This window comes from Scardinius erythrophthalmus, assembly GCF_964197995.2.
Source record: "Scardinius erythrophthalmus genome assembly, chromosome: 10".
In the NCBI taxonomy this organism is placed as follows: domain Eukaryota; kingdom Metazoa; phylum Chordata; class Actinopteri; order Cypriniformes; family Leuciscidae; genus Scardinius; species Scardinius erythrophthalmus.
The window spans coordinates 18097272-18121717 of record NC_138230.1 but is presented as its reverse complement, the minus strand read 5'-3'; the positions used below and the strand labels follow the sequence as shown (position 1 = coordinate 18121717).

At 36.4% G+C, this 24446-nt stretch overlaps 1 protein-coding gene across 2 annotated transcripts; it reads right to left on the bottom strand.

Annotated features, from left to right (window-relative positions):
* Nucleotides 1–11790: 11790 nt before the first annotated feature.
* Nucleotides 11791–19933, bottom strand: snx10a (sorting nexin 10a). Of its 2 annotated transcripts, XM_081377446.1 has the most exons (7): nucleotides 19768–19877; nucleotides 18689–18728; nucleotides 17313–17399; nucleotides 17043–17143; nucleotides 13613–13711; nucleotides 12928–13143; nucleotides 11791–12648 (listed from the first exon to the last, which is right to left on the bottom strand). In XM_081377446.1, the coding sequence occupies exons 2-7, from the start codon at nucleotides 18713–18715 to the stop codon at nucleotides 12483–12485; spliced, it is 696 nt and encodes a 231-aa protein (XP_081233572.1). In that variant the 5' UTR covers nucleotides 18716–18728; nucleotides 19768–19877; the 3' UTR covers nucleotides 11791–12482. The 2 variants fall into 2 exon arrangements, with proteins under 2 accessions (XP_081233572.1, XP_081233573.1); XM_081377447.1 differs by lacking the exon at nucleotides 18689–18728 and having other exon boundaries at nucleotides 11875–12648; nucleotides 19768–19933.
* Nucleotides 19934–24446: the final 4513 nt, after the last annotated feature.

The following is a 24446-nucleotide window of genomic DNA, read 5'->3' as shown; positions in this document are numbered from 1 at the left end:
AAAGTTGGCCCCCTACCAGGGGCAAGAAGCCCCCTTGCTAAACTTTTTTACATAATGTATAAATTACTTAATTTATCATTCTTATCAATATATTAATATATTTTTTAAAGTGTCATTAATGTAACATACTAAATCAACTATTTGATCCAAAATTGTATTTTGACAATTTAAGTGAATAATTTAATAACCGATGACAGACAAAGCAGATTTTATTTTATTTTATTTTTTTTATACGTATAGGTAGACTTTATTAATCTCACACCGGGCAAATTCACTTATTACAGCAGCTTCACACAAAAAAATAATAATAATAATAAATATATATATTTATAATTTTAATATTATGTAAATATATTACTTTTTTTTACTAATATTGATAAGTAAGAAGATGTGTATATTCATATCATAAAAAGTAATGTATATTTTATATAATGTATTAGGGATGCACAATATATTATCATAATTGATTATTGGACAGTATTACAGATTTTTTATTTAACAGTATTTGTCAATAATAGATATTTAACTGATAAGGGATGGTTCACCCAAAAATGAAAATTCTGTCATCATTTACTCACTCATTGTTCCAAACCTGTATGAGTTTCTTTATTCTGCTGAACACAAAAGAAGATTGGTAACCAGACAGTTGATGGACCACATTGACTTCCATAGTATTTTCCCCCCCATACTATGGAAGTCAATGGGATCCATAAACTGTTCGGTTACCCATATTCTTTCAAATATTTTCTTTTGTGTTTAGCAGAAGAAAGAAATTGATGCAGGTCTGAAACAAGGGTGAGTATATGATGACAGAACTTTCCTTTTTGTGTGAACCATCCCTTTAAATGTAATCTTTAGCAAATCACAAAATAAATATAACCATTTTAAATGTTATGTAATGTTGTGATGCATAAATTCACTTACTGTAAATTAAAAGTTTTTACTGTTTTAATTAAAAATGTATTTAGACAGAATTGTTTAGAATTGACCTTTATATAAACAATTGAAGTCTATTCTATGTCCTCTTTTTAACTAGCTTGTTCGTGTAAAAGACAGCTCTACATGTAGCACGAGACTTCCAGGAGCCCTTCGGCCAGGGGGGCTTGTTCCTGTGTCCTGAACTTTCTCTTCCTTTTCTCTTCTGTCTTATCTCATTCTCACTTTACCTTATATGCTCCTCCTCTAGCTGTCACTCCCTCAGCATTCTCGCTCTCTCCTTGTCTATCTCTTTTTCTCCTCTGCGTTTTATGTGGCTGAAAGAGAGAGCACAGTCAGCACGGGAGAAGTTAATGCTGCACTATTATAGCTCTGCCATCTATTGGGGGAGCCTTCCAGCTGCTGACGGGGCGGTTTTACGCCTGCAGAGAAGCTGTCCTCTGAATGACATTGCATACTCATTGTAAATGTATTATGATAATGAGCTACAGAAGAGCACATTGTAATTATTTCGACAACAGCAGGGGGAAGCAAGTTAATAAGCTCATTCTGTAACCGCTCCTCCCCCTCTGTCTTTCACCCTCAGATCTCAGTCCTACTCTATCTCTCTTTTTCTCTCTGAAAACTTCAGTTTGAAAAGGTTTAATCAGCAAGAGCAAAATAAAAACATATTGCTGAGAAAAGAAAAGAAAAAAGCACTGATAGCCCGCAACATGATGTAGCGTTTGTGTGTGAAAGAGTGTGTGTGTGTGCACATTTAAGTGTAGAGTGATAGATGGTCGACAGGCTACATGGCAGCTCATTTCCTCCCGACTGGCAGAGAAAGATGTTACGGAGTTGCCACAGCAACTGCAGCCTGTCAGCTTGACAGACAAAAAGATCTCTCTCTGTCTCTCTCGCTCTCTTTCTTTTGTTCTCTCCTTCCCTCTTTTTCCCTTCTCAGGTAGGTGATGAAGTGCTGCCGTGAATCAGAGGATGACAGATTGATGGGAGATTTAAAAGGCTGCTGTACAGCCTAAAATTCCTATTTAAACTGACCCATGAATAATGCATTCATCTGCACTCGTCTTCACAGACACACACAAACACGCAGAGACAGAAAATCTGGACAAGCTCCTGTCTTAATTAAGCAATGGTGTTGCACAATATAACATCAATACAACTATTATTTTGCATTTTATTTGCATAACCACAAAACTGCACTATACAAATTTAAGAATGGCAAATATTTATTCATCACAAACACGTTAGTTTTTCCTTTTTGTGCAAATGAATGCCCGTACTGTGACTGGTAATGGTTGCTTACTTTATGCACCAGCCTGTCAAATGAAAAGCTGTTTGCTTCTAAATGTAAGCAGGCTATGCTATAATGCAAAAAACTGCTTTGGCATGAATCCTATATTTCCTAGGTCTGGCTGCGAATGGCAGTGGTTCTACTCCCTGGCTCTTTGTATTTTGTTGTATGTGTGATATTTACAGATGTGATGTGGATGCAGAGACTCTTACCTTTTCTTCCTGAAGGAAATGGACCCCTCCCCTCTTCCCCCACATTGCCAGTGCCCTCTAGTGGTCCGGTCGTATTTCACGTTCTTCATTCCTCTGAAAGAGCAATTTGTCTTAAGCTCTTTAAAATGAACATATCGCTAATTGCTATTCATCTTTCAGGCTTATCGTGTTCCGATCATGTATTTAAAACATTGTTATAACTTGTAATTCATGTCTCAATTGGATGTATTAACGATTAGAGAAACTGTAGGCTAGGCTATGTCTAAATCTCCTTGCGTGATTCCCATGTGCAAGTGTAAATGCTGTTGCTAAAATTACTTCTGTTGGTGTAAACCATGTCTTTTAGGTTGTTTTAATAATAATATTCCATTGCCTATTATTATTTTGACATGAATAAAAAAATTAATAAGGGTTTTGGACTTCATAGAAGACCATTTCTTTCAGTTGTAGGCTATTCAAAGCAGCAAATTTTAACTTAAAAAAACACAGTTCGTTCCACTTGAAGAAAAAGTCAAATGCAGTCCTAACAGGCCCATAATAGACATATTTACGTTATTTTAAAGACACTAAAGGCTAGCATCACAGAAAAGAAATATATAAGTGAATCTGCCACAAACTAACCCCACTTTTGCATAGTTGACCCTTTTAATACATCTTTACGTATCATATTTGTCGGTGGTAGCCCACAAAAGACCTCCTAGTAACCATGGCCTACTGCCATTTCATGCCGAAATTAAAAGCCTTTTAATTGTTCTCTGACACTATGTAGCCCTAAAGAATATGCCCCACAACCTCTAAAGGCCCGCGGTCATATCGCCACGGTCATGAACTGATTTCATATGAGCACGCAGAGACAATTAAACATCATCTGCCGCTTTGCCTATCTGCTGCAAGGGGCTTCATTTAACGACCATTTGTCTCCGTGATGGATTTCCTATTTTTACCGACAGCAACCCAGTCGAGGGACGCGTGAATTATAGATGTGGGGGGGCTCAGCAGCTCGCGGTGATATACTGTCAGGGTGAAGAGAGAGAGAGGGCTCTTGCAAAAAAAGAAAAGTGGACAGCGGCTGTTTTTTAGCTCACGTTTCTCTTGCGAAGGACGTTTATCACCGGGGTCGCAAGGAGGTGATGTATCGTCGCGAGGACGAGCGAAAGAATGGCAGCGTAATTATGGCATTAAACGAGAGGCCGGACACAAAGCGAGAGGAACGTAATTTAAATTGTTTTGTTTCCCTGGAGCTGGATCCTGCTCTTGAGTGACACACTGAAATTGGAAGCAGTTATTTATGTCTTCACACTAATTGGAGAATTTAATAAGGTCTCTGAGAGGCCGTCTCGGTTTCGTCTGTTCAGTAGGCCTAATAGATCGTCTGTTCCTTCCTTTCTCATGTTTCTGTTTGCCTGTATCTCTTCTCTTCTCTTCTCTTCTCTTCTCTTCTCTTCTCTTCTCTTCTCTTCTCTTCTCTTCTCTTCTCTTCTCTTCTCTTCTCTTCTCTTCTCTTCTCTTCTCTTCTCTCTTTTTTCTCTCTGACTTCTCTTCTCTTCTCTCTTTTTTCTCTGAGTGATGCCGGCCATCAGGACCCATCTGTGCGGCGGCTGCGGCCCAGCCCACAAATGAACGTCATTTCCTCAACTTGTCAAGGCTGTCATACTTATTCCATTTAGCTTGATGTTAATCATGAATTCTCTTTTAATGTATTCTAATTGGACTGGCTGTTCTGCAGCATGTTTGTGTGTGTGTGTGTGTGTGTGTGTGTGTGTGTGTGTGTGTGTGTGTGTGTGTGTGTGTGTGTGTGTGTGTCTATCTCCCATCATGAATCTGAACCGAAGCGAGAGAGGGTTAGTTATTAGAAAGCAAGGAGAGAGCAGAACAGATGGTCTCCCTCGCCTTTTCTCTCTGCGTCCCTCGGCCTCTCTCCGCCATTAGTCACTCAGTCGGTTATGCACATTTGCTCTTCCCCTGTCTATCCCTCTCTTTCATTATCAAATAGGAAATAAAATTACATTCTGCTGCCTGCAGCTGCATCATGCAGACTTTTATTAATATATTTGTGCATGACTAACAGCCATTACAAGTCACTTTGTTACATCATTAACTAACCATGAGAATAATGTTTGTCACAATAAAAGCTGCTGTAAATATACTTGTATTTATTGGGTACTGTTGTGCAGTGTGAGGGATTGCTCATGCCAAAGAGGAACTGTAATAGAATCTATAACCTTTTTAATGAGCGCTGATTCTGAGTTGCACTTCAGGATAATGCTCATCAGTATTTTTAATCATCATCAAGGGGAAAACCAGAAGTACTGTCGTGAAGTCGTGATAAAAGGCACCCAAAGAGCTTGGTATGACAATGATTCTTCCTAACCAGATGTAGCCTATGTAAATACTTAATTTACTGTTTTGTTGTGTATACATGTTTGTTATAATAATTGTGCAGACATGAATCGAGGTAAACCTACACATAGGCTACACCCCATCAGTTAAAATTCTGTTTGATTTTAATGTAAGTGCTTTTATGTAAAATTGTTCAATTATTTCCATTTTAAGTGCCTCACGGTAACCTTTGTGGTAGCAATCCGTCTGATTTGTCTTTGCACCTCTGTGATATGTGAGTGTGAGTTTAATTCGAACAACATCCAACATTCCAGTAACTCTGTCACAGACACCGCCGGTACACCCTATTAATACTACTATTTGCTGATTAACAAAATTAACTGTAAACTAAAATTTGACACATTCTGGTCATTGCAACATCACCATCATTTAGCTATATTATTGGAGTTTCAATTTCAACATTTTTGGAAATATTAGTATTATATAACAATTATTAAATTCACAGTAATGAATCCACATCTAAAGAAATAAGTAGCTTGTGGTTCTTACCATCTTGATTTTTGCTTCTTCTTTTTTTTTGGGGTGGGGGGGGGGGTTAATCAACATTATGCTACAAATATATCATTGATAATGCTAAATGATATGATATCCAGTACAATATCAGTTAATAATGAACACATTTCAAGTTTGATGTTTGGGAAACACTTGTATAGCCTACAGATAGGGCCATCCACCCACCGCCCCTCAAATAAATGACTAAATCCTTAAAAATCCTTTACCTTTTTATTTTTATGGGTGATTTTCCCCAAGCTGCAGTAGGGTATATCCTACATGCCAGCACACTCCTGAACTCAGTTGTCATAGCAACAGAAACCCCACCTGCTCAGTAGCTGTCAGCCCAAGGTTAAGAGCCAATAAACCAGAGAAACATAGCAATTACTGCACAATATAACACACACGCACATGCACACACACACACACACACACACACACACACACACACAAAGTAATCCATCTGTTCCTTCTCCCCAGTTGATCAGTAGCAACTGGGTTTGGATTAGGTTCACCCATCAGGGTCCATTAAGGAGTGTTCATTTAGACCGGTTATGGCAGTTCAACCAATGAGCACCAGGGTAGTCTTTACGGGAGGTTTTTTGTTAATACCCTTGGCAATGGAGTGACCGCCATGTGCTATTTCAAAGCAAATGATTAACGTGACAGGTAAGGGTAATCGCAATGGGGCATGTTTTGATGTAACCTTAAAAAATGAAACCCATATCATAATATAAACATAGCTCGTTTAGAAATCCCGCCAGACCTAAACAGATTAAAGTCTTCACATTTGCAACAAACACACCACCCTCATAAAATGAACATTATATTTGGCCAATAGGCTTAATGTAGTTTTTGATATTGGGTATAAAAGGGCAGAAGTGGCTGATTTATCACAGTCTCTGTTGATGGTTAGCTTAGCAGACAGCCAGTAAAAATGGCCAATCCTTGTCATCTCAGATATCAAAATCAGACGAGGCAGTGATTGGTGGGCTGAATAGAGAATATGAGCGTGTGACCGCACTGGAGGTGCATTTTATTGTTGTGTGTGAGGAACGATTAGCTGGCGCTGCACAGCAAGAAGAATCCAATTCGTTCAGTTGTTTAATCCATCAGCCTGTACTGAGTTCTGATCACTGTATTGACGAACCGCAGGGCAATGACAGCCGTTCAGTGGTAATACAAGACTCCGCTACTGGCCTCTGGGACATGGCACTCATTTAAGTGGATTGTTTTATAGAATATTAGAAAAATGAAACAAAATATGACTCCAGTTTAAAGAGCAAGTCATTCAGAGTGATCAGATCCTCCTAATTCCTTGCTTTTCCTCAGATCTGGCTCCGGTTTTCCTTTTGGCCATATTCTCCCCTCACTCTCCCTCTCTCTTTGTTTCTCTAAGCCTCCATTATCGGCTGTGGGTAGTCAGGTAATCAGTGCTGATTAATTCTCTTTATTGTTGGTCGTTTGTCTGCAGAGTCTGCGCTGTCTTTTCTGCTCAGCTTCACTATGAAACAGCCGGTGATAAATGACCGTCTCTTCCCTCACCCAACCCCACTCTCACCACAGCAACCCTTGCTCAGGCTAAGTGCTTCTGATTAGTGACCCATGACTTGAAGGTAGAGGTGGCTCTTTGTTTCATATCCTAATGCGACATGTTTTGCCCCCCTACCGTGCCCTTAAGGACTTATTTGGTGCTGAGATGCTATCTGGATACATTATAGACAGTCCTGTCATCGCTGGCCATGAACAGGGAGATGAAAGAGATGATTGCGTGTCTTTATGTTTTATGAGTACTTAAAACATTTAACATTTTGCCTGGTTTTTGTATTGGTTTACATTTATTGTTACTATCTATCTATCTATCTAGTCTATCTATCTATCTATCTATCTATCTATCTATCTATCTATCTATCTATCTATCTATCTATCTATCTATCTATCTATCTATCTATCTATCTATCTATCTATCTATCTATCTATCTATCTATCTATCTATCTATCTATCTATCTATCTATCTATCTATCTATCATCTGCATGTTTTATTTGTATTATAATATTTATGATTATTTTTGTACTGGTTTATGATTACAGTATGTCATGTGAAAATAACTCTATTGAATTCTATGGTTTTACGTATCTGGACATAATAATAAAAACACATCTGGTTCTTGTGAGGTCTAAAAATTAGGTAAATACAACCTCAGATGAACAACACATGACGTACTACACTGTGTCATTATTTATATAACAAAAATAAAGCCAAAATGGAGAAGCCATGTGTGACAAACTAGTACACCCTTACTGCTTCCATTTTATGAGGGTAATAGCAGTCAGGCGCTGCTAATCAAATGCCTTTGTTTAATTGATCATCAGCAAGTGTGGCCCACTCTATAAAAGCTGAAGTTTTGGCAGTTTGCTGTCTGGAGCATTCAGGTGTGCCAAGGAGGAAAGACATCAGCAATGATATTAGAGAAGCAATTGTTGCTGCCACCAATCTGGGAAGGGTTATACGGCCATTCCCAAACCATTTGAAGTCCATCATTCTACAATAAGGAAGATTATTCACAAGAGGAAAACATTCAAGACAGTTGCCATTCTTCCCAGGAGTGAACATCCCAGCAAATTCACCCCAAGGTCAGATCGTGCAATGCGAAAAACCCAAGAACTACAACTCAAGACTCTACAGTTCATGACAGTACAATTAGAAAATGACTGGACAAGTATGGCTTGTTTGGAAAGGTTGCCTAAAAAATAATAATAATAATAATAATAATAATAATAATAAACATGGCTGCACGGCTTAGGGTTGCAATTTGCACCTGAACAAACCTCAAGAACAATGGAACAATGTCCTTCGGACAGACGAGACCAAAGTGGAGATGTTTGGCCATAATGCACAGTGCCACGTTTGGTGAAAAGCAAATGCAGCATATCAGCCTAAACACCTCATGCCAACTGTCAAGCAAGGTGGTAAAGGGGTGATGATTTGGGCTTGTTTTGCAACCTCAGGACCTGGGCACCTTGCAGTCATTGAGTCGACCATGAACTCTTTGCATACTAAAGTAATGTGAGGCCATCTGTCCAACAGCTAAAGCTTGGCCAAAATTAGGTCATGCAACAGGACAATGATCCCAAGCACACCAGCAAATCTACAACAGAATGGCTGAAAAAAGAAAAGAATCAATGTGTTGCATTGGCCCAGTCAATGTCCGGACCTCATCCCGATTGAAATGCTGTGGCAGGACCTTAAGAAAGCAATGTATAAACAGATGCCCACAAACCTCAAAGAAATGAAAGGGGGATTTACAGTTAAAGACCAAGCGGCAACATTCTAATCTGAAAAATGAAGCCTACCCGGAAGTGTGAAAAACTGCAATACATCTAAAATCCGCTAGGGGCAGGTCCCAAAAGGGAGCAATTGTCCATATCCCCATGTTAAAATATCCGTTTTCACAGCATAAATTCATGTTTTTACAGGTTGGTCCCATGGACTATTGTATTTTTCGATAGGTTCCGAGTGCCTGACAACTGTGAGGGGGGTGAATTTTTTAGATATAAAATTTAAAATGTATGACAAATAAGGGCGTGGTTAACTTTGATTGACAGCTCGATTGACAGCTGATAACGAGCATAGGCTGCGCCGAGTGGAATTCCTGAAATTTGACGTCTCAGCCATGATCTGACACAACACATCATACCACCTCTGTATCCTTTCTGAACCTGAATACAAGATTTTCCAAGATGGCGCCGCCCATACCCCCCATAAACGGCCTCAAAACCATTCTTCAGAAAGTCTATGGGTGACGTCAGACGCTTTGTCCATATTTTTTACAGTCTATGTTAAAGACCCAAGGACCAGGTATGATTAATTAAGACCCGGAGTCAGAAGTGCAGTCAATTTAAGAAAAGAGTCAGAATTATAATAAATTACAGAACATTTTTACTGAAGATAATTTGCAGTTTCATCAGGCACAAGTCAGCTTCAAGACTCACAAGGAGTTCTTAGGCTGCTCCGCTTACAGTTAGAAAGATCACAGCATTTATACCCTACACCAAGGTCTAAGCTACGTCCTTGCTTCAGGTTCAGTGGTTCTGATTGGCTAAGAAATAGATAAACATAGTAATTTTCCGCACATGGACAGATAGACTAAAGCATATCTAGGCACGTTGTGACCTTCCAGGTCGCAGATCTGGGTTGCTGGGTGCCAACATGTTGAAGAAAACAAGTCAGTCCATCTCCAGTAATGCCATTTGATCCTTAACCTGAAACCAATAATACTAACACACACAAAGACACACAGCTTCTTCAAGGCTGGATTTGACCAGGCTCTAACTATAAACAGGAGAGTCTTCTTAAAACATCAAGATAATACATTCTTTCTCTTAAGGAGAGGACACTTTTAATCTAACTGGAAAGTAAGGCTTTAACAAAGAAATGGTCCCTTAAACTATAGACTTCAATGACCCCTGTGACCATAGTTGTCAGAGTAGAAAAGCAGATGTATGTATTTACACATGTTGAAGACCTTTCTCAAACACAAAACGAGTCCATATTTCATTTCTGGAAGCCCACTTGCAACTGAGCAAGCACTGTTACTGCATTCCTGGCATTGGGCCTTCAGTCACCTCTCAGATATTTCAGACATTAGAGAAAACATGAAAAGAAATTTTCAGTAATCAAACTGGTAACTTCTATAACAAAGTAACATCTCATAAGCCTAGAGAAGTCATTCAACTCATGTGATATTTAGAAGGAAAAATATTGATTAATACCTTGATTATAATAACTCATATTGAAGCAGCAGTGGATTCCAGAATCCACCCCTTCACAATGTTGTAAAGAACAGTGGGCAAAAAAAATGTTTCATTATACAAAGATCGGGAGGAGCACGTTTAAATAATCAATCCAATCAACTCGCCATTTTTGTTACAGTTTTTTTATTCGCTTTGGTACTATTTTCACAAGTAAGGTACATTTTTAAAACTCTTAGTACAAAAATCCAAACTGATCACACTTAGACATTCTTTTAAAAAAACGATCTCATGCTTTCATTATATACACATTTCAGTCCACATAATCATTGTTTCAATTTCAAACACAATATTATTATAAAATGTAATGAGAACATTTGGTTTAATCGCCGAAATACAACAGTATAATCTTCTTTCAATTTAGCACTTTTAACAATCAGTTAATTCAACAGCAAACAATGCAAGATACATGTTTCAAATCACCCTTTATGCTGAAATAATTACAGTAATATAGGGTAGTTGCCACATTAGAAAATACACTTACATTACCTAACTTATGTAATAGAATCCATTATGTTTGTAATAGTATCTATCTAGTGTGTTATCAAAAGGTTTGAAGTTATGAAACTGCCATGGTTTGAACCTGATCGAAAAGAGATGAAAATCAAAAGTTTGATAGTAATGGCATTATGAAAGGCTGTGAATGAAACATTTATATATGAAACACTTTTTTTGTGTTGTGAAAAGGATACTTTGTGATTTTGTGTATTGTACTAACACAATACTTGAATATTTGAGTGCACTTTTGATGATCTATTGTGATATTAGTACTTTTGAAAATGTACAACTTACTTGTGAAAATATATTTTTTTAAATTAAAAAACTGTAAATAAATAATTATAGTGTAGTATCATGTGTTATTGTTCATCTTAGGTTGTATTTACCTCATTTTAAAACATGCTTAAAACCAGATTATTTTTTATTATGTCCTTAAAACCGTAGAATTCTAAAGGGTGTCCTTTCTTTTTCACATGACTGAATTTTATTATTATAATATTTGTGCATTAATAATATTATTATATATTATATAATATAGGCCTAATAAATGTACTCTATAATTACAGACAGGGTTTAGCTTTGGCACCACAGTGATGGTGATTGGCAGCGGCAGAGATTGGTGGGCTTTTACGATTCTAGTGATCTGAATGACAATACTGAAAGTGTTTATCGGCTGCTGCTAGATGCTGATGAATCTACACCTACACAGATCGAACATAACCCCAATCTGACCACCGGTGTCAACAAAACATTTCTGTCAAAAACTTCACCCCTCATTTATAGAGAATTTAATCTCTCTCCTAAACAACAATTAGATAGCCGACTGAAAAAGTGCTGTGTTGTGCATGGAGAGAGAGAGAAAGAGAGAGAGACAACCATTTAGCATGTGGCAGGTTAAGTGCAACATCCACCCTTAATCTTTCAAACAAGTAGTCCATGTTAGAGGAAAGGTAAGCTTGTTGCATCCAGCTCTTATGCACCAATGACCTTCGCAATATTAATATGTTGCCCATATGATGATGCCCTTTATCCTATAATGATCAAACTTATGATCATGTTGGCTTAACAAATGAAATGCATTTAATATAATTTGAATGGCTCATGTCATGTGAACAACAGGCAGAAACTAGTCTTTTTCTCTATTTGAAAACTTATTTGGTGTTTGTTTTATTTAGATAATACGTTATCTCTAGGCATTTCATCAACAAATTCCATTCACAACTAGGATTAAAAAAAAAACATTTATTCATTTAATGCTGAATATACACCACATCACAATAAAATAAATGTACTTATAACACTTCCCTCACACATTTACATTCTTCAACACTCATTTTCAGCAATGTCAATATAAGATTTTTTAAGAAACATTTAAAGAAATAAATGATATTATTCAACTTACTGATATTATTTTAAAATCTGTTCAACAAAAGCACATCTGTACAGAAGAAAATGCTGAAGAGAGATTTTAAAAAGCTTCTTTGTCAGGCACACATTAAACGCATACAATGGACACCTGAATGACAGTAGCAAGAAAAACAGTAATGATGAAGTCATACTGTAATTCACTCCTGTCTACTTTACTCCAATTGTTGTTGTTGTTTTATTTCCATGTCAGCACTTCAGTTAAGGAGGATGATTTAATATGAAGCCATGAAATAAAAAGATATTTTCTACATAGAAAAAAAAAAAAAAAAAAAAAAAGCAGCATGGACACAAACACAACATGTTATAAAAAAACTTTTTTCACTTATCCATCCAAATAGAACTCTGGAGGCTGTAAGCAGCAACAGGGGCTCTCTTTGACAGAGTATATGTATGTGCACATCTCTTGAGTTCACATAACTGAGTGCACATGCTGCGGGTTGCTAGGAGATGAAGACAGGCTGCTAAAGAGTTCTGCCTCAGGGGTCGTGGCTTGAAATTCATGGGCAAAGCTCTCGTTATGGGAAGAGTCTTCTTCAACAGGTCCTATGCTATTGCCCAAGCCAGAGGATGTTGTACTGCAAAAAGAAATAAATTGCCACACAAAGTCAATCAGACAGGAATATTCATGTTGTGCATCACAATATTTGTACAGATGTATTAAATGTAATACATACATCTACATATTTAAATGCCCCTTTTATTTATTAATGGCCAAATGTCTCTTTTTCTCAACGTCTACCATGGAATGATCATAGATGAATAAAACATTTAAAATACCAAATCTGGCTCGTTTAAGCGATTTACATATCTAAGTAACACTGGGTTTATGATATTTATGAGACAGAGGCGCACACCTGTCACAGTCTGAGTCGCAGCATGTTTTGCTGTCTTCTTCTTGATGCGGTTCCTCCACAGGGAAACGTGCATCGCCGATACATCGCTGGATTGCCTGTGCAACAGTGTAATGTGTCAGTCCGTGTGCACAAGCGTCCATTTTTGCAATGCTCAGTTGTGACTGTAAGAACAGGTGCAGTCGACTGTCTGACAGCAGTAATGGTGTCTGTAGAACTCTATAAACACAAACAATTAAATAAAACTACATGGAGTATAATGAGTTTTAAAAATTGGTGATGAGGATTTCAATTCTATTTAAAGAAGTGCAAAATATTAAGTGGCTGTGATGACTTAACTGTTAATTTTGACATATATAGAATGAATAAAAAGGTTTCCAATAAAACAACAATAATGCTATACAATGAAACACTGCATTACTATCTATATTAATTTCTATGCCATTAAATATTGCACAAATATATATTATGTTTTATATGTTTGAGTAAAAAATATTTACTCTATCTAAAGGTTTACAGGGAATGTGTCCCTTTACAGCAGCTACTAGATGGCAAAAATACTGCATTTCCTTCATGTCTAATCTAGAATAGAATGTATTAATTGCTGAATGTCCAGAATTATTTTTCAAATTCATTTTTATCAAGTTAATCATGACCAAAAAAGGTGTCAGTGCCAGAAGAAACTCACGCCTCAAGAAACTGTTGCAGCCCCTGCATCCGTTGAGTGATCTGGCTGTCATTATTGAAATTGAAGAAAGGATTCCCGGGAGGAAGTTTAGGTAACTCTCTACAGAAACAAAAGACATATTACAAAGAAAGGGAGAGATTACACTCATATCCTTAATCAAATTTATACAGTGACTTTATGGCCATGTTTACACCTGGTATTAAGATGCGTTTTGGTCGATTGGATCACAAGTAGAGGTAACTAGATGAGGGAAAAATCAACTTTCAGCAAAGTCTAAGACTCTGCCCTCTAAAATGGCTGCCCTCAACTTTTAAAGAACCCCTGTAGTGTTTGTAATGTTGTTTATATGTTAATGTGGTGTTTTTAATATGCTTTAAGACAAATCATGAGCAAATTCATAAGTCAACACCATTGCTGAGAATTTTCTCCTTAAAACTAAAGTGAAAAAAGACACGGTTTGAAAGCACGTCAACGTGCTGAAGGAATTTAGCATATCATCATTATTACTATGCAGCAAGATTATCCGTTCTAAGTTGTTCAAAGCGTTTCTAAGGATGCTGAGTTTTAGAAGGCAGACTCTGAGATGGTGAACGGGAACATAGTTTGTGTAACATTAGCAACACATTATTAAGTTTGATAACGTAGTCAAGCAAAAGGCTAATCATAATTATTGTTATGTGTCCGACGTTGTAGAGAGTGATACATAAAGCGCATTAGCATTCTGATACATCTACTTGCAGACGAGCCTGTATGAGTGAGTGAAGGCGGGGCTAATTTGCATATTCCGCATATTCTAAATGAAGCCAGAGTGTAGAGTTACATTCAAGCATTTAACGCATGAATAAAACAATTTCACAGGGAATTTTTTTTAAATATGCCATTTAGTGATCAAAGATGAATTTTAAGGGATAAAATTGACTACAGAGGGACTTTAAATCACCCAATAGTGAGCCTACAAGGGTGAAGTCACAGCAGCATGACACCAATCATGTAACGTAATTGTAATAAAATCAATTAAGACACTGAAACATTTTTTTTAAATGGATTTGCATTGCGGAAAATGATCACAAATTAGTGTTGATGATACTGAATCCTTCACTATTGATATACGTCTCTTAATTTATAGTTAGAGCAATGACGTGAACATGAGTTCTATCAACGGCTCCAACAACTCCAGGAAAGATTGCAGTCCTAATAAACTGACTTGCTTTTGCCACATGGTTTGAAGATCAGTTGGAAAGTCAATGAACAATGAAGTGTTCTAGCCTAGGAAAATGATCATCTTCATCCTTTATCCAAATATTATTAAAAATGTGTTAAAGATTTTGTAAGCATACTGCTCAGTTGTGCTTGGAGTCAATTGTTTTTTATTTGTGATAACGCAATGAAACGTGCCAAATCATGAAAAGAAATTATGAACACATGCAAAAACAAGAGAGAATCAGTAAAAAATATTAATTATTGATTATGCTGTTGTCAATGTATTCTTTTTCCTAGAGCTTTTTTGTTTTTCTAAAACCTTTAGCTGCATTTTGCCTTTTCTGCAGCAGCTTTCATTTCTGCTGATAGCCACAAGATGCCGCCGAATGCTGTGAGTGTGCGTTAGAAATCAGGAATGGTGAGAGAACAATGTGATTGGTAAGTTTGTCTTCAAACCAAACTTGGGTCTTCAGCCGACAAAGTTTAAATCTCATTTGGATAGCAAGCTTCCTATAATGTTTACGCATCTTAATACTAGGTGTAAACAGGGCCTTTAAAGGAACACTCCGACTTTTTGGGACTTTAGCTTATTCACAGTATCCCCCAGAGTTAGAGAAGTCCATACATACCTTTTTCATTTCTGTGCGTTCTGTAAGTGTTATTTGACGCACCCACCGCTAGCCTAGCTTAGCACAAATGCTGGATGTAAATGGATAAGGTAGCATACTAATCCCAATAAGTGACAAAATAATGCAAACATTTTCCTATTTACATGTTGTGATCTGTATAGTCACAGCGTGTACAAATAACAAGGCTATATGAGACAGACCATTTTTAATCGTATAAATACTGGGAAGTATATTCTCACTAGGCGTAGGAGCACAGCTACTTGGGTGGAGTGGCTACTTGGGCGGAGTGATTAGCGCAGCACACGAGACGCCCTGTGGTGAGGAGCAGAGAGTTCGCTCAGAGTTGGAGTAATAGAGTCAGCAATTACTAGATAGTAAATTTATAGTTTACAATCATGGGTGTTCGCTGTATCTTGTCTTACAGCTTCCAAAGTTTGTAACTCCTCGTCTGTGTATTCTGGCTCAAAACTATATGGTTCTGGATCTTGGTTTAATACCCAGTAAAATTCCTCTGACAATTCCTCAAAGTCAGCCATGATCACGAGTCACGTTCGCTACTAGCTAGTTAGTCACGTTTGTTTTGTTTACGGAACCATCAACAGGGCGGGATTAGTATTGGGATTAGTATGCTACCTTATCCATTTACATCCAGTCTTTGTGCTAAGCTAGGCTAGCGGTGGGTGCGTCAAATAACACTTACAGAACGCACAGAAATGAAAAAGGTATGTATGGACTTATCTAACTCTGGGGGATACTGTGAATAAGCTAAAGTCCCAAAAAGTCGGAGTGTTCCTTTAAAGGAGAACTCCGGTCAATTTTAACATTGAGCTCATTTTTTTGTAAATTTGGAGTGCTGTCAGTACAGAGAACAACGACACAAATCGGTGTTGCCTATACCGTGTTTTCCTCTTTTTAAAATTTGCACCCTGTTGACTTCAATGGGGCAAGTTTTAAACCTGCTTTTAGCCTCTTAACATCCTTGATGTGTCATTACAAGTGCACAGCTAATGTGAGTGATTCCTTCAGAGTGATCACGGGTGAATCTGACTGCAGTAGATGTGAAAGATATGGATAAAAATGAAGTTAATTCGGCCAGCGCACATACCTGTATTTATTTCCTGTTTTCGGTTGAAGTCCATAGTAGTCGATTGTCGAGTTCACGCGCGTGATCATAGGTAGCTAAGCAACAGTGGAGAACTCGACAATCGACTACTGTGGGCTTCGACCGAAAACAGGAAATAAATACAGGTATGAGCGCTGGCCGAATTAACTTCATTTTTATTCATATCTTTCACATCTACTGCAGTCAGATTCACCATGTTCACTCTGAAGGAATCACTCACATTAGCTGTGCACTTGAAATGACACATCAAGGATGTTAAGAGGCTAAAAGCAGGTTTAAAACTTGCCCCATTGAAGTCAACAGGGTGCAAATTTTAAAAAGAGGATAACACGGTGTAGGCAACACCGATTTTTGTCGTTGTTCTCTGTACTGACAGCACTCCAAATGTACAAAAAAATGTTTCTGCATTACTTTTTTTATTTTAAATAAAAATATAATTTTGTATTGCCCTGAGTGTGATATCCTCAAATGTACTTACATGAGCAGTGCGTTGTTCTGCAGTTTCTGCCGCAGCCAAACAAACTCACTATACCTCCTCCTCACACAAGATGTCTTCTTTCGGAAACACATACTATTGGTCTATAATCAAGAAGAATATATTGAAACTAATGTTCACATTGGTAAACGTGTGGCGATGGAAAAAAAATATATACACAGATGGCAAGCCAAACCATTAGAAAATAAAGTCTGATTAATAACATTTCCCAGTAACAGCAGTGCAATGTAAACATGTGGGTACTGCACTCACATGAAGACAGATCTCATAGTTGATGTACGTGTGCCAGAAATCCTCCTTGTGTACCCGAGGATCTCGTACCCATACACTTATAAACTCCTGTAACAAGAGAAACAGTCAGTGTTAGGCGTTTATGATCACTAAAACGTTTCAAATTAAACAAGGAAGTGACTCAGCACAGCAGAAAGTGTGCTTGTACTTTTTCCCATTATGAGTTTACAGTTTACAGTTTTTAGTTTTAAGTGTTGCTTCAGACTCTGCCCTTTCATTCACCTTTCACACTAACTGGAGTTTTGAAAGGGTATTTGGAATTTATTTGTAATGTGCAATTGGAATTTCTCAAATCAACACACTTTGTTGTACCACAGCCAACAAAGCCATTGAGGTCAAACAGAACACTTCCTAAAAATACCCTCTAAGACATTTCAAATGGTTTTTACAAGAACTTACTGGCAAAACAGAAAAATTTCCTGTAGCCAATATACACAAGCCATATGAATAGGCTTTATGCCAAACGTCACATGAACAAACAGAAAAACAGGTCTCATCGTATCCGATTGTCTGAGAAAATGTTAGCAGCAGTATGAACTGATGGCGATATCAATGGACTTTTATGGAAATCAGCAAACCTAGCTGGTTATTTTTATTGTTGGCATTTTATTCAATTTTAATATCTGAATGTTAGTGAGAAGAGAAGAAAAAACATTTTTAGATATCAATGTCCATATTTGATGAACATTGTTTATGCTCATCTTTGGTCGCTCCTTTGAAGGCATCTTGAGTAAAACAGCTCTATATTTAACAAAGCACACAAAAGACAATGGAAGAATACAGAAGTTTGTTGCTCATAACCCATGTTGCATCTAATCTTAGAGACATTCATTAAACTTATTATTTTTGAGTAAACATATCCCAAAATATAAATAATTTTAATGAAAACTAGTCTTTATAGTATTACAAGGTCATGAAAAGTCATTTGATAAACAAATGTCTACTGTTGCCATTGAAATTATGTGCTGCCAGTTTCCTCTTCAAAAATTCCAGACAAAGGCATGATACAATTGCAGTTCAGTTACAAAGTGTAATTAAAACCTTTCCACCAAAGAGACTTTCATTTTCTTTCTCTCATACAATGATCAAGTCAACATTGATCTAAAAAGACATTGGGATAAAAAGCTACTAGTTAAATGCTGCAAACATTTAATTTTAGCAAAACAAAATAATCCATTTGAGTAGACTTAACTTATATTTGAATATAATTTTGAATATCAGAACACCAATCACAAGATGAGACTAATTTTAAATTACTCTTTTTGAAAGTTGTGTTTTCATTTAAAAAAAAAAAAAAACAGATGAACATGAAATGTAAAGAAAAACAAGACACTGACCTTCTTCACAAGGCTTTCATTTTCCATCTCAGAGATTTGACTGGAAATATAAAGAGACTGGTTTTGAGAGTTGGAACATTTTAGTAGGCGACTTGGATTGTTTTGATTCTCTTGGACTAAGACTAGAGAAAATAGGAAATGGTCTAAAAATGACAACTAACAAGTTTTACAGTGTTATAACTGTGATTCAAGAGCTCACCAAAATTATGAAAAACCATTTTGATCGACCTGATATAAATCAATGTGAAAATAAAACACTTCACTGAAGTAGTAGTTAAGCAGCAATGCTAACTTTTCTATTGAGCAGGGCAGCAAGTCTCAGTGAGGAATGGGGTAATGTCAGACATTAAACCAATAAATCAATCGTATCTAAAAGCAAACCCAGATATTCATTTCAACTCTTTTAATGAAATCAGGTTTTGCTGTGCATGCTTAGTAATGGCATGCTGAGTAAGAGAGAATCGTCTAATGGGAATTATAAAGCAGACCACTTTTCCTTATTTTGTGCATCCTAAAATGGAAGTCCCATTAGCATTAGTCCAAACAAACATGCCATCTGTGACTTTCATTGATACTCAAAATAATTGTTATGATTTTCACTATGATTATAACTTAATTACTCTTTAGTTCCTCAAGTAGTACTCTAGGAATCCCATACTAATTGGCCAGCAGACAGCAAGTGACCCTAAGCACAACAGATTTATACATTGTGACCACTTAAGAAATAAACCACTTAAAACGAACGGCTATTATGTTCAATGTACAGCAAAAAGATAAAAGAATAGTTTTAACAAAATCGAAAGATTTTTTTTAAGAAAAGAAATCACAAGTGGTGGCGTTCAATTAAAAAAAAAAAAAAACTTTAACTGCAGTGTGGAAAAAGGACCATGCTGCAGTAATGTTCTGTTACAAAATCTCGCTGAACGGTTACAGTTTAGCGGTAGCCTACTTCGTATCAACAACACAAACGTTTTCTGCCGTTTCTCTACTCTACTGTTTCGTTAACATTCATTATAGTAAAGCCTATAAATTTATTTATAAGTTCGTGTCATAAAATGAGATTAATTTGTTATTCTCACCTTTTCTGTCGTGTTTTATGCCTTGGTGTTTTGTAACTCTTCCGCCGCTCTCCAGGTGCTCCTGAGAGACTAATGTGATCAATGGCAACAAGTTCGCGTGTGGGGATTCCTAGAGAAATGAAAGTTTTTTTTTTTCCGGACTTTGACTTTGACATGCGCATGCGCGGCTCTCAACATACTTCTCGTCACTTAAGTTTATTTTAAGTGTAAATCAGCAGGTGCTTCACCGTTATTATTACACCAAATAAAATATGATAACAATAATAATAATAATAATAATTATTATTATTATAATAATCAATAAACAAATATTAGCCTACAAAATATGTGCTTTGGTATTGATTTATAAGTTCATATAAGTTCAATATTTATTTCTGGTAGCTCTAACCTTGATATATAGAGACCTCTTTATAAATATAACAGCTGTTTTTAATCTATTTTTAACTTGAGTTTGTTGTTAACGGAACAAATTACCCAAAGTTTTACACTGACACTTCCAATTGCTCAATAAAAAAAAGAAAAGAAAAGCAAAATTAGCAATCTAGCTAAATTATATTCGAAGAGAACCAGCTCATCATATGTTAATCCATATCTTGAAAAACAGGTTTTAAATGCTTTTTTTTTTTTATAAAAAAAAAAAGATCATGTACAGACATGCTGAACATTCACAATGATAAGCTCCCTCCCTAATACACCCAGGCTATAAATGGAACAAAGTTACACAAAAATGGATAATTTAGAAATCATCATGGTTATGATTTAACATATTTACATATTTCCATTTTATGACTTTATCCCAAACATCCAATGAAGCAAATAATTGTCATTGTGTCATTGTCATCATTGTGATGTTCCATGGGATATCCTTCTGGAGATCTCAGCATTAGACACAAATGGCTATAGTTTTATTTTCTTCCTTTTTTTCACCCGTGTCCCTGATCAGTCTGAGCTGATTTTTGTGCATATTGTTTTGTTAACCTGTGACAATGTAATGCAGGCCTTGCAAAGAGACTGGAACACTGCAAACTAAATGGGACCTGACAGTAAAACCACAACCCATAACCGTTATTGGTTCACATGCAAAGTCAATTATATTAGACAATCATAGTAGAGGTCATTTACATGTAGAAATATTAAATAGTCTGGTATAGAAGCAAAAATAGTCAGTAATAAATAAATAAATATTGTAAGGAGAATGTCTCTTTTTATAATTTCAGTTTCATTATTAAAATCTAACTAAATGTCAGAAGCCAGGTCACATGACAGTCACCGCAATGTGGACTGTTACTGGCATATGACAACTATCTCAGCATCTCTCTTTACTGTGGTATGTGCACAAGACCTGACTTTTTCATTTGGCATCAATGACTTATTTTCAACATCTTAATTGTTGAAATATGAAAGTGTCCAAAACGAGCAGAACAACTGCTATTTTGCAAAACAAAACATTTATTTTAAGTCTTACAAAATAAACATCAAATATATATATATTTTAGGTCTTTACTATTATGTACACAAATATTTGTTTCCCATATTGCATATATTTTCAGTATGCATTTATGATGTATATGTACAGAAAGGAACTTCTGTATATCAAAGACATGAAATATTATATGGTGTTCCCCAAGGATCAATTCTTGGGCCACTTTTATTTTCATTATGCATGCTCCATTTGGTTTGTATAGCTAAGCTAAAATTGATACAGAATGTAGCAGACAGAGTACTAATGAAAATAAAAATGAGAGAGCATATTACACCAATGGAATTACATCGGTGGCAGTTCACCAAAGGATTGATTTTAAGGTTCTTTTATTAGTTTATAAAAACTGCGTAATCTGGCTACTTAATATATTACTGACTGTCTGTCAAGATATGTTCCAAATTGTAGTTTAAGAGTAAGTGCTGGTCTTTTGACACATTATACAGCAAATCTTAAGTGATACAGTGGTGCTTCTTTTAGCTATGCTCCAAAAATGTGGAATTGTTTATTAAATTAAACGCAAGAGGCTTCTAGCATTCATATTGTTAAAAGGCATAAGACATACAGCCTCTTTTTAAAGTTGCTAATGAGTATTTATGATATTGTGTAAAAGTTTGTTTTGTGTCTTTATTTTACCTTGTGAACTTTTTATAGTTGTTTTTGAATATTTGTATATATTGATAATGTGTGAAATTGTATCGCCAATATTTGTTTTTATGCTTGTGAAGTCTTTTGCATTTCATGTATGAAAAGGGCCGTACAAATAAATGTTTATTGTTATTATTATTATCTTTTGTATTTAAAATCCAGGCTTCAGCACATTGCAGGTAGAATGCTAGAATTGATTATCATATAATGTTACTCTAAACAGTAGCACATTTACGGATGTAGTGGGCAGTATCGGGGATTTAAAACAGCTAGGAAGTTTTAGATATTTATAGACTACATTTATTAGATTTAGCATATTTCATTTAGTTCATATACAAACACTTTCATATTTAACATATAGTTTTTACCTTCCATTGTCTTGGTCCTTGTCTTGATCCTCCATGTGCTGAAGTGCGTGACTGGTTTTCAGTGGTTGGCTACTTGCAATATTCCTCTCTGGTAAGAGCTGACTGCTCTGCTGCTCTCCAGAATTCTCTGGTTCATTTGTTGACATAGTCTATCACATTCAGTTATTCTTCAGCTAAGATAAAAAGAAGAAAAAAAAAAGAGAGACTTGCCTTCCACTTTCATTAATAATTAGATGTATACTTGAATCACTTGTGGAAATGTAAATAAACATGCACATGTATGAAGCATTAAGAGCCTGCTTCTTTCATTTTTAAATTGTACTTTTCTTACCCTGTCTGGGAAATCCTGTTAAATGGGAAATAACTCATTTGCAGCATTACCTTGACACACTCAGCAGGCCCAGCTTGCATCACTGTTTTCTGACTTATATATACTGTTGGAGGAAGGGACACATGGGAAGCCCCATCGGGTGGAGTGCGAGTCAAAATGTACATACAATAATTGTGTAACTTGAGTTCTCTGTTGTTTTTACATTCCCCACTCAATAATCTGTTTCCCCAATTTCATTTTTCACAGAAGCATTTTCAGCTCTGCGGGGGTGTTAAAATCGCCTGATTATTGTTAATTGAACGGATCTCCAAAATATAACTAATTATGTTGTTTTATATTGATAATTCACTCAAAGGTCCAGTAGGGTGGGAAGCTGGACTTTTACCAATCAATACCAAACACTGTGTCATAATGCACTCCACCACTGTGAGACATATCAACCACAACACCCAAAAGGATTTTGTACTTGTGTAGTTGAAGTACTTGTGACCTATACAGATATTGGATTGTTCCTTTGTTACAGAGACACTCAGTGTCTGTCAAGGTGTTATATAATATAGGGATTATTCTTTAAGTAGCCAGTATACACACATACATGAGCCAACCAGTGTGCAGTTATTTCTTTTCTTTTTTTATTATTATGACTGTAAAGTGTGTTTTCAGGATGACATTACAAAAACCGGTTCTTGAGAGGAAAAAGCCTCAGAACTCAAAGTCCATCTCTATACCGCTAATCTTTGTCATGAGACCTGCAACCAGCTAAGCAAATGGAAGAATAATAAATGTCTCTTCTGTGGTCATAATCCTGTTAGTAGGCAGTGAGGTTACAGACGTCAGGCAGCACTTTTTCCTTTTCTTTGTTTGTTTCAAGATATCATCAAAGGGGTTGTTATTCGCTATAACGACCGCCTCTCTATACATTACCCCGCTTATTACATGGCTACCTACAAAATAAATAATTTGACAGGAATTATTGATTTAAAAAGGAGTTTATTGATTTAAAAACGAATGTATTGCTTTCGCCAAAGAAAATAGTCCGTTCCGCGTCCATAACAACGCGCTGTTTTTAATGGCAACGGTCTGTTATACTTCGCAGCGGTCTGTTATAAGAGTCAGATACATGGTGCATGAATTAAATTAATAACATATCACAACCCAGATTACAGATAGGCCTATTCATTTTTTAGGCATATCTCCCTGATGTATTTGATGAAGAGTTCACAAATAGAAAGAGGCACCATCTGCATCCCACGTCTGATAAAGTGAGCAGAACATGAAGTCGTGAACTCTGACCCTGACGGCAAGAAAGCAATGAGGTCAGGAACTGTAATGACATTATTGGTCACATTGCTTTTTCCATGGTTAACAGACCGCCTCTGTGTATTTTAGATACACAGAATACATATCTAACAGATTCCAGCTGATGTCTTGAAAAGCAATTTCTGTGTTGTGTGATTGGCGCTCATAAGTTTTAGGAGAGAAACCTCGGAAAGATTAACGAGGAGAAATTTAATGATTATGACTCTGGAAAATTTATGACTCAACTAAATTGTGCAATTAAAAATTTATAAGTCATTCGTCGCTCTGATTACAAAATTTGGAATTTTTTTTTTTTATCTACTTCCTAAATGCTCAAATGACTGTGGATGAGAAGTATTTTAGCTCTGAACAGATCACAAAATGGCCTACATTAACAGGAAATGCAACCAGACATCGTTTAAAAAAAAAAGGCAACCCACAATTCTGTTGGAGACTATTCAAATGAAAGTGACACACTGATACAAACTCACACTCAGATTAACCTTTTTGCTAAAAACAAAATCCAGAAGAGACTAACTTACCCAGAGTGGAA